Source organism: Gavia stellata, chromosome 14, assembly GCF_030936135.1.
Source record: "Gavia stellata isolate bGavSte3 chromosome 14, bGavSte3.hap2, whole genome shotgun sequence".
NCBI classification, from domain to species: Eukaryota; Metazoa; Chordata; class Aves; order Gaviiformes; family Gaviidae; genus Gavia; species Gavia stellata.
The window spans coordinates 23,421,376-23,432,636 of NC_082607.1; the positions used below are offsets into that span (position 1 = coordinate 23,421,376).

Here is an 11,261-nt window from a genome sequence, read left to right on the forward strand (position 1 = left end):
TCTTCACCTAGAAGTTTACTGTTGGAAACAACGAAGCTGAGCTATTGAACTGATCTCCACGCTCCCATAATTTCAATAATCAGAGGCCACAACGCCTAAGCTTTAATTGAACCTTTGCTCTTAGCAAGGCCCAAAGAGCAAGGCCCTACAAAGGCAGCTTTAAGGTTTCCTTAATTTAACCAAAATATCCTGCAGCCCATTTAACAGCACATTATGAAGTTTTATCATAAATAATTAACACTGAACTACAACTGACAATATGAAGCATGTGGCTGGCTCAGTTAGTATCTTACAACAGCCAGTCATTCACAGGGGGGATGCACAGCCATCACGGCAAAAGTCAGCCACTTCCCCCGGCAAGAGGAGCGCCTAATGCAGCTGCTTCTGGTGCAGAGCACGGCAGCTGCTTAACGGCACTCTTCCAGGCAAGGAGCAAAGGAAAACATTATGTCTAAACTGGATTGAAGGGTCGATTTGGGGGGGCAGAAGCTCAAGGGGCTTTTGGCCAGGACTTGAGGGTTGGTACGTCACAGGGATAAGTCCATAATAGTGTCTGAGCCTCTGCCCTCCTCCGGGCTGGTGCAGCCCCACGCTGGTCAGCGTGTTGTTTTGATGGGACACCAGCTCTCGGGTGCGAGGCAAGCCTGCTTTCGTCATCACTCGCAGTCACTGACAGCTCCTGGCGACTTCTGCAAGAAATCAAGGCTGGCGGTCCGTGCCCAGACATGGGGACCCTGCTCGCTCCCCTGCTCCCTGCAGCGCTGGGCGCTGCTGCCCACACTCCAGAGGTGGCTGCACGGCTCAACGACAGGCAAAGAGGCTCCCCGAGACCTGGCTTTTGGCAACGTCAGTACGGCCTGGAATGATTGCCTGATCTCAAGGTATCCGAGAACAAAATTTGGCCCAGGGCTCAAAGGTTCCCAAGGGAAACCTATGCCTCGAAGCGGGTATCATGAATAGACTGACCACTTTTCATCCCGTCTCACAACAGAGCTGGGCTCCTCCACCAGCCCTGGGGAATACAAGTCAGCATGTCAATCAGCTCGCCCACCACCCCCCAGTGCCCCCCCCCCGGCTGGTTCGCACCCCTCGGGGACATGTCCCTGTCTGTCCACCTGCCTTTACACCAGAGGAGACAGCAGCACAAAGGTAACAAGCAGAGGGACTGCACTTGGCGATGAATTAGTCATGGCCAGAGAACTGACCCCATGTCCTGCTGATCCGGCTGGCTGTACTGCGCAGCTGTCGGGGGCTGTGAACAGTTGTAGAGCAGAAGATTCCCATGGTTTTGGCTACAGAGTGCATCTAGAGCTGATCCATTCCCCACCCACCCCCCCCCCCAAACCCCCTCCTTAAGCTGTGTCTTTTAATAAAGACATACAGGCAGCACGCTTGAAAAGCTCACTTAGATCTGAACCGAACAGCACAGCTAGGGTAAGAAAAAATCCATGCGAGAACCCGGAGGTAGTCAGCACTCCCGTATGCTGGCTGCTGGAAAGAGGCATAGTGCTGAAGCAGTACATAAGCGGCGCTGAGCGGAGCAGCCTGCGAGGGAGAAACCCGGGCAAAGACAATTGAAGCATCTCCGGGAAGAGTCATCAGAAGCCATTAGCCCATGCACGGGAGGCTGTGCTGCTTCCCCGGCTCCCTGCGGGGAGGTTTGGGTCTCTAATGGGAGAGGCTGGAGCCTGGCACTCCCTGGGTGCCTTTCTGCTGTCTCTTCGGTCCCGGTTTGTCTGCCCGAGCCGACCAGCTTAGCTCCTGCTGCAGGAGGTGGGAGAGCAGAGGTCCAGCGTCCGCTCCCTCCGGGCAGGGAGATGCGAGCGGGTCTGCACTGAAGGGTCCTTCTGAAGCAGCAAGTGGTCCTCCCGGCAGGAGAAGGGAGACCCCCCAAACGGGAGTGTCCCCCACACCAGGAAGGCTGGGTGGGGTTGGGAGGGAAACACCGCTCCTCCCTTGGCTCAGCCGGCACAGACCGTGACACGACAGGAGCCGTGCTCAGCCTGGGACGCGCTGCCACTGTTTCCCATGGGATGGGCTAGCCAAGAGCCCTGGCCTTAGAGCAGGCGGGCTGGAGCACATGGAAGAGGGCAGACTGCAAGGGCTGAGAGTCCGGTTGGGTGCTCTGTTTTATGGCAGAGACAAGCGTGGCTTTGCTCCGCTATTTCGCCCACAGTGATGTGCAGCGAGGCTGGGAAGCACTTTCCTGGAGCTGGTGATGACTGAGGCAGGGTTTCTGCTGACTAGCCTGAGACAAGGGTTGCGGTGTACATCGCTGAATACGCGCTCTGTGAAACAAACTCCCTCTGATTCACAGGTAGCAGTTGGGTTGTCACAGAACGGTTGAGCAAGATTTTATACAAACACATGTGCTTTTTTTCTTGTGCGAAACAAAAACCTTCCTTGCCTGGTATAAATAAAACATTGTTCTTAGTCGACATTTTCATATTTCTCAGAGAGCTCTTACTTTCCTATAGCTGCTGGAAATGTTGGTGAGATGCTGCAGATGAAATATAGATTTTATCTCTGATCTCTCTGTCTCCGGGATCCCAAAGTTTCTGAAATCCCTTGTGAGCTTCCCTACTCTCTGATCCACCCAATGATCCAAAGCCAAATCCCACAGCCCTTCCTTAGAGTTTATGGCTAAAAATGAGGGACTGTTCCCGCAGGGCTTCAGTAGGACTGCAGGTAAGCAGAGGGCTATTGCTGTAGGTGAGGGTTGGTGAGATCAAGACCTTGATCTTTGCATGGGAAAAGCACCAGGTTAAATTTCTGGAAGTATTTCTTTAACACAGGTTTAAAAAAAAAAAAAAATACTTGTAGCTTTATTAGGATCCCTTATTGTCACTGGGATGAGTGTGCGGAGCATGGAGCTCTAGTTTTGCACTCTAGAGTCAAATGTTGAAGCTGCTGATACTGCAGGCAGATGGAGCACCCCAACTCCTGATTTTGGTAGCAAGAGGAGGAAACCCATAATTTGGTCCTCGGAAATGCAAACCAGGAGATATCTAAAGTGTGTCAACTGCTTTTTCTGTTGCTTTCTGGAGCTCCCACCCACTTCCATCCAGATGGGGTGGAAAGCGGTGCAATTGCTGCAGTGCAGAATGCGATACCCAGGTGACCAAAAGCCGAGGTCCGTGAGTATTCACCCATGTTTGAGTGCCAGGCTGCAGGAACACGGACCAGCACATCCATCTTAGCTTTCCCCCACCCCGTGAGCTCTTCCCAGGCTTTCCCTGTGCCTCTCCTCTGCCCACGGAGATGTTTCCTCTTCTCTTCTACTCAGAGCACATCACCAACCTACCCCTGCTGCTATGCCCTGACCTGATCTGACAACGCAGAAAGACTTTCCTCACCCGGCGTAGCCGAGCGCCGGTGGGAACATGCAATACGGGGTCTGATTCTGCACTCCCTGCCCCGTCAAAATCCACAGCAACTTCCCCAAGCTGGGGGAAGAGTTTGGTAGCAGAAAGCAAAGAGCACAGATGGGAAACCCATGGCCTGACCAAGGACTTGTTACTTGTGAAGAGCGACTGATTAGTCGGGAAGGGGATAATTGTCCTGCCCGCTCCCCTACCCTGCAGTCAGCCATGGGGTTTGCCCCATGCACTACCCTGCCCCATTTCCCAAACTCTTTCCGAAGTCGGCTAATTGATAGCCTTCTTCCTGGGTTCCTCCTCAAGCCCTGCTGCCCTCCTCCCTGCTCGGGCACCTACGAAGCCTTTAATTACTGCTTTACTCCTTTTTCCCCTGTAGTGGAACAGAGCCTACTTCAAGCATCGGCCTCTTTAAAAATACATCTGCTCTGCACTGCACTAAAACACATAGAATAATAGAAGAGAGTCCGTCAGCAGGGGCACCCTTTACCTGCATGGCTTTCAAAGGCAGGAATCTTTTAAAGAACATGGAGCATTTTCTCTCCTCCAGACCCAAAGCTGAGTGCAAAGCTGCGACGTGCTGGTAATATTTGAATGAGGGGGTTCTCGTACCCCTCCTCTGATTTCTGGGCTGGTTGCAGTGACACACATGTAGTCTGGAGTTATTCCTCTGGGGTCAGGTGATGCCTGTTGCTGTTGCTGGGGCTGGCTGGTGGTGGTGGCCACCGCGCTGATTCCCCACATCCTTTAAAGCTCTGCACGAGGATTAGAGCTACACACTCCATGGATGGAGAGATGGGACCCACTGATGGCCCCAGACAGTCCCACTATCAACAACCTTCCTTGCCTCGTTTCCCTTCCCAGTGGGGAAATCAGCCCCTCGGCCGTGTGTTTCGGTGCTGACACAAGAGCTGTGCTGGCACCATTTGCTGTCATCCTGCGGCTCAGGAGCCACGGTCGGTCCCCGTGCCTGTGAAACCAAGTGGGGTGAGAGGGACCTGGTGCAGCGTTACAGCCATACTCCATCCTAAATCATTCTATTCTAACACTAAAGGAGGGACAGATTTCTTCAAACACGTCTGCATTTGCCTGGAGTTACCAGACTCAAGCTCAGCAGAGCACAGATAACTTTAAACACATTCCTGCGCACTTTGGTGGGTGGTGGCATGGACACACTGGCCTGGATCGTTTATCTATGTGCTCAAGGGGCTTAGATGCCCAACCTCTCGGAGGGTCTTGGCTTTTATAGCAGGAACAAAAAGGTATAAAGGAGTGTGGCATGGAGCTAAACAGCTTGGAAGCAAGCACTGTATTGCAAGAGAGATCCTTGCTGCGGGGTCATGCACCATCTCCCAGGGCTCACTGGGCAGAGCTCCAAGAACCGATGTCTGAGAGCTTCAGCAGCCCAGAGCCAGTGGGCAGCTTTCCTCAGGAAGCCTCTGCAGCACCAGGGGTAGGACTCATCTCTGCTAAGCGGTCATGGCCCCATTTATAGATGTCTCCATCTGAGCTGGTCTTCAGCATCTTTATAGACTTCAAGGTGAGTAAGATGCCTCTAGAGTACCATTCACCTGCCCCACCTCAGAGGTCGATGTTAGAAAGAGATGAACTGCACCGTAGACTCCTTGGTTCCTCTCCATTGACCACAGCTGGAGCCCAGAGGTCTACACTCGCCTGTGCACCCCTGCTTTGAAGACCCCAAATGAGTCTCTGTCAAGGCTCAAATCCCTGGTGAATTAGCTGTGTGTGATGCTTCTGAGTTCCCAGGATGCACCATCTCCTGACTGGAGTGCTGGGGAAGGGAGAAGCCTGGCGCACCCCATCCGTTCCACCAGCTTGGAGGCAAATCAGGAACCAAGTCCTCTAGAGTGGCCGTCACCTTCTCATTGAGCTCTGGGCCAGCATCAGTGGTGGGTGAGCAGGTACCCTCAGAGGCGGACCTGCTGCCAGAGCGACAGGTTTGATAAATCTCAAGGCTAGCTCATATATCAAACCACACATGGAAAAAAAAATATGGTGAGAGCAGAGTGTCCAGTCCAACCACTATTCCTTTCATTTAATGCTATTTTGGCACTGGGTTGATGGTTCAGGGGTGTCCTTTGCACTCCAGGAACAGGGAGTGAGCATGTGCCCGTGACACCTCTCTCTGTGTCTGTATTTCTTTTTCTCCTTCCACAGCTCTGCCGCTTGCCTGGCCCTGGACTTTCCCCCACACAGCCCTGTGCAAAGTGTGCTGCAGAGAGGCTGAATTCAGAGGGGTTTGGGTTCCTTTTAGGTTTCTAGCCTGGGCCTGAGCGCTCAGGGTGAGACCCCCACGTGCTGCCCCAGAAGAGGGACAGCGGGGAAGCTCCGCAGCCTCGGAGATGGGCGCCCTCACCACCCCTGCCCACCAACCTTCCCCAACGGTGGCACCTTGGCGAGCAGCAGCAGGAGCCGGGCACGGAAACTGAGATGCGGAACCATGGCTGGGACCTGTCCCCAGGCTGCCCTGGCTCCCAGACCTTCTGCCGGGAAGGACCAGCAGGTTTTCCCCGACCTGTGCCCAGGAGGGGGCTGTTCAGGAGCAGGGGGTGGGATGGAAAAGGGGCCCATCTCGACCTCCTCCCAGTCCACCTGCTCTGTGCATCCCGGTGCCTCGCACCGGACCTGGGCACAGCGGGTGCTGCTGGAGCAGGAGCAGGAGCCGGAGCCAGAGCAGGATCAATCCCCGGGCCGCCTCCTGCCCAGTCCCCTGTGTGTGATGAGTTTGCCAGGCCTCATCACCCCCCCCCGCAGTCGCTGCTCGCCCTTCCCGGCCACGGCAGCCGCTGGCCATGGCTCTCGCTTGCCCGTTGTCCGGGGCTGCCCCGTCCTTCGCTCTAGTCCCCGGCCGGACCCCCCCCTTACCTGGCGGCCGGCAGCGCCGTCGGGGGACCGGGGCTTTGCCCCCCGCCCGCGGGGGGGCCCCGGGCGGCCCAGCCCCGCTCCAGCTCCCGAGCCGGGCGCGCATTTGCCCAAGCGCTTTGCATTTGTGCCTGGGAAATACCGACTCGCCTTTTTATGATCGCGGGTGATAAATATTGCATCGCTCGCCTTTGCAAACTTTTGAAGAGCGGGGGGCAGAGCGGTGCCTGCGAGCCACCGCCGCCGGGCACCCACCCCGGCCCGGCGCGGAGACCCCGCCGCCCCGCTCCGCACCCCGGGCAGGGCTCGGCCCCGGCTCCGGGGAGGGGGCGGCGGGGGGACGCGGCCGGGGGGGGCAGCGGCAGCCCGGAGCGTGTCGTGTCTGCGAGGGAGAGCCGGGGAAAGGCGGGGGGGAGCGAAGAGGGCCCTGCTAATGCTGCGCGGAGCTGATTCTCCAAGGCCCCCCCGGGCAGCACTCAGCATCCAGCCTTCATTAAAATTTCATCGCCAGCACTTGGCCAAGGTCTATTTATGAAAATGCGCTTTTCGCTTCATGGAAAAAACAGGGACGGAGCGAAAGAACAAAGGCGGGGATGGGGTTTGCGAAGCGCCCAGGAATCCGGCCGCAGATGGGGGGCCGGGGGGGCCGGGGTGCTGCTCCCCTCCGCGGAGCGCAGGTGGGACAGGGCGCTGCCCCTCACCGCCGCGCCGGCCCCGCTCCTCGGCTGAAGCGGCTCCTCCGCGCCGCGCGGGTTTCCCTCCTTTCAGTTCATTTTATTTGTTGTTTTTTTTTTTTTTTCTTTGTAAAATCTGCCGATTCGGGAGCCGCTCCGTCCCGCCGCAGGGCCCCGGCTCTGGGGGCGCAGCATCGCACCCCCCCACACCCCGGCTCCCTGCCTTTGGATTGATTTTTTTCCCCCCCGAATAAGTTATAAAACAAACAAAAAAAACCCCAAATCACCCCTTTTTCCCGCGTACCCACCCGGGACAGAGCGGAGAGCCGAGGGACGGCTCCCCCCGCAGCCCGGCTGCCGGTCGTTTCGGGAGGGGTCCCGATGCGGGCGGCTGCGGGAGACGGAGCTCGGCGGAGCCGGGAGTGAAAACGTCCCTTTCGCGGCCGTCCCAAGCCGCACCCCGGCAGAGGCTGCCTGGAGGGGCCCCCCCGGGGAAGGCGGAGTGGGGGGCCAGGGGCACTGCCCGTCCCCGGGGTCGTTTGCGGGAGCGCCCGGGCCATGCGTGCTCCGCTCCGGGCAACGAATTTAGCCCGCGGGAGCGTCGTCGGGGCTTCAGAGCAAAACCCACCCCGGGACCGACACGTGGGGCTTCAAAACACGCGGGGTTTGGGTTAGTCCCGGCCGGGGAAAGGGAGAAAACACACCCGCACGCTCCCCCCCGCCTCCTCCAGACCCCGCGGAGCCGCCGGCGGGGCTGAGACACGGCGGGTTCGCTCGGGACGAGCCCCCCGCCCCGTCCCGGGGAGGGGAAGGGCAGCTCTGCCCCACGTTTCGTTGCCTTTCGTTTCCTTCCCCGCGGAGGAGGAAGGACCGAGCCCCCACCCCGACGGGGGCCGGCGGCCGGAGGCGGCGGGGATGGGCTGGAGGAGCCCCCCCCCCGGGAAGGGGGTGCCCGGGCTGGGGGGGTCCCCGCAGCCCTGCCCGGCGGCCGCAGTAAGTCCAGGAGGCAGGAGGGTGAGGTAAAACGTGCATGATTTATTTGAAATGCTGCAGCGTACACAGACACCGAATTTCATTCAGCACACACACAGCGAAACGAAATCTCGTTTAATTTAAAAAAAAAAAAAAAAAAAAGAAAGGAGGAAAGGGAGGCAAATTTCTCTATTAAATACGCAAAGAACAACAAGAAAAAAAAAGAGTATTCTTGCCTTAGAAAGTGCAGAGTTCGCTATGTGCAGAGGCAGCCGCCCCCGCGGAGGGCCGGGGGTGCCCGGGTGGTCCCCGCTGCCCGGGTGGGTCCCCGCTGCCCCGGGCCGGTCCCCCGCGGCCGCGCCGCTCCTCTGAGCCCGAATGACTTGATTGTCGAAGCGTAGGATTTTTTTTTTTTTACAGTGAAATCATACGGACATCGAACAGCATGGAGTGAAACCAAAGCAAAATAAATCTCCATTTTCCCCGAACAAACCGTGACTCCAGGGACGTGCCAATTTTTTTCTTTCTTTCTTTCTTTTTTTATTATTTTCTCTTTTTTTTTAATCTTTTTTTTTTTCTTTTTTAATTAAGCCGATGAGGTAGAAACAGAAACGTTATTGCAAAAATGCGATGGGTTTGCTGGGGACAGGGGAGAGCGAACAAAACCATGCAAGTGCGTGTGTGTGCGCGGGGACCCTGGCAGCGAGCGCGGGGAGCACGGGCCGGCACCTCCGTATTTACAGCCGTCCGGGGCGGCTTCCGGCTCGTTTTCTTTCTTATTTATTTTTTTTTCTTTCTTTTTTTAATTTTTTAAAAGAAGAGGAGAGGTTGTACCCGGCCGAGCCGCGAAGGGGCAAGGGGCTGCAACAAAGACCCGCCGGGCTCTCACTGCTGCCCTGACTCCAGGCACCCCGAAACTCTCCCCTCGGCCTTTCATTTTGTCTTTTCCTTTTTCGCCGTCTTTTTTCCAGTTTTATCTACAAAAGCAGTCTGTACCAGTCATAAGAGCGGGGCGACTTCGCCCGGGGGTGAGGAGCAGGCACCAAACCACTCGCTTCGCTTGGGGTGGGTCTCCCTTTTTTAGGTTTATTTTTCCTTTTTCTTTTTTTTTTCCCCTCCAATTTTTTTTTAAACAACAACAACAAAAAAATCACCAACAACCCCAAACCATGCCCGTTTCGGAGAGGTCGGGGGCCAGGACCGCGGTGGGCCGGTTGGGGGGGGCAGGCACTGCCCCCCACTGCCCTCCCAGCCCCTTCTTCAGTAGGTGGCAGAAAATTTCATCCTTTTCTGCTTCTGTCTCTGATTGCAAAACCAGACCCGCACCACGTTCTTCTTCAAGTCTAACTTCTCGGCAATGGCGGCGATTTTCTCCGAGGAGGGCCGCGGCTGCACGGCAAAATAGGCCTCCAGCGACCGCTTTTCGGGGGCAGCGATGGAGGTGCGCTTGCGTTTCTTGTCACCCCCCGTGTAGATCTCGGGTTTGGTCATTTTCTCCCTCTGGGCCCGCTCGGCCTCCTCCAGCCATGCTTCTAGGATGGGCTTGAGGGCCACCATGTTGTTGTGGGACAAGGTGAGGGACTCAAACCTGCAGATTGTGCTTTGGCTAAGGCAGCCCACCCCCGGGATCTTCAGGTTGGCCAACGCGGAGCCCACGTCCGCCTGGGTCACCCCCAGCTTGATCCTCCGCTGCTTGAAGCGCTCGGCGAAGGACTCCAGCTCCCGGGGGTCCGTCTCCGTCTCGGGGCCGGAGATGACAGCGTGGGAAGCGAGGCCGTGGGGGTGGGACATGTTCATAGGCTGGGAGTGGTGGGCCATGTGGTTGATGGCCGACATGTGGGAGTGAGGGTGGGAAGGTGTGGAGCCCACGTCCGGGCCCGGCACCCCTCCGAGTGGGAGGGCGGAGTTGAGGTGGTCCAGCAGCTCGCCGTCCAGACCCTGGGAGGGCTGGTGGTGGTGGTGGTGGGGATGGTGCGTGGTCAGCACGGAAGGGTGGTGCAGGTGGACGGAGGACGAGGTAGGAGTGCAGGACACGCTGCTCATGGTGTGGTAGGTGGCATCCGGCTTGAAGGGGTGGGTTTTCTGCGATACTATATCCACAGCGGCCAGAGCCTCAGCACCCCGCAGCAAGGTCTCGTCAAAGCCCGCAAAAATGTTACCCTGGATCTGGACGGGGGCGGGGGGGGGATAAAAGTGGGAGGAAGGACAAACCGAGAGAGCGGGAGAGGATTACAAGGAAAGCAGCATTACGGAGATCCCACTCTGCCCCTCCAGCAGCGCTTGGGACAGGTAAGATCAACCCAGTTCAATCCGCCGCCCCCCCTAAATGAAAGGGACCAGGAGCAGGGTGCCGGACCCCGGGCACCCACCCGTCCCTCCGGGGAGACCTCCCCAAAAAAGAGAGCGGCCGCAGAGGGGGACGGAGCCGGCGGGAGTCCCGCAGAGCCTCCGCTCTACCGGCTGGCAGGGCCGGGTGGGACGGACGGACGGACGGCTGCTCTCTCCCAGCCCGGGACGGAGCTGCCAGCGCTTCCCCGGCGCCTCTCCCCGCTCCGAGCAGCCGCGGCGGCAGCGACAGACCCCCCCCCCCCCGGACCAACCTCCCTGCAGGGGCGGGGGGCCCCCCAAAACCCAGCCGAAACCCAAACCCAGACGGAAACCGTCGACTGCCCCAGTAAGTTGGGGAGGGCGCAGCCCGGGGCGCTCCGCGGGTGCGGACCCCCCGAAACCCGTCCCGGCGTGGGGGGGGGGGAGCGCGGAGCCCCGCCGAGGGGCGGCTTACCTGGGGGGCGGGCAGGCAGGCTCTGCGGATGGCCTCGGAGCTGGTGTGCAGGTGGGGGTACTTGGGCTCGTGCAGGATGGGGTGCATGCCGAACGCCTGCTTGCTGTTCATGGACATCATGGTGGGAGAGGAGCGGGGCAGGGGCGCTCCGGGCAGCCCGGCTCCGGGGGCGCGGTATTGTCTGTCTCCGCCGCCCGGCATCAACGGCATTATAGCCCGGCCCCCCCGCCCCCCCGCCCGCCCATTGGACGTGTCTCGGGAGGCGCCTCCCACCGCCCGCCCCCGGGCAGTGAGCTCACCCCCCCTCCGGCTGTACCCCCCCAAACCGGGGCTCCCCCCCCCGCCCGCCCCGGCACTGCGCAGCCCCGGGGGTCCCCGCCGGTGCGCCGCTCTCCCGGTCCCCGCCGCCCCCACCGCGGGGATGGGGGGGGATCGCTCCGGGGTCCCTCCAGCCCGCACCGGCGGCGGGGGGAGGCGAGCGGCGTCGGGTCGGTGCTGCGGCCGCCGGGCCCCGCTCCCGCCGTCGAGCAGCCCCGCGGCCCGGCACGGTGCGGCCCGGCCCGGCCCGGCCGG

At 59.0% G+C, this 11,261-nt stretch overlaps 1 protein-coding gene across 1 annotated transcript; it reads right to left on the bottom strand.

Moving 5' to 3' along the window:
• Positions 1–9,166: 9,166 nt before the first annotated feature.
• On the bottom strand, positions 9,167–10,808 carry LOC132318174 (brain-specific homeobox/POU domain protein 3). The gene is made up of 2 exons (XM_059824531.1): positions 10,689–10,808; positions 9,167–10,072 (listed from the first exon to the last, which is right to left on the bottom strand). The coding sequence occupies exons 1-2, from the start codon at positions 10,806–10,808 to the stop codon at positions 9,167–9,169; spliced, it is 1,026 nt and encodes a 341-aa protein (XP_059680514.1).
• Between the last annotated feature and the right edge of the window lie 453 nt (positions 10,809–11,261).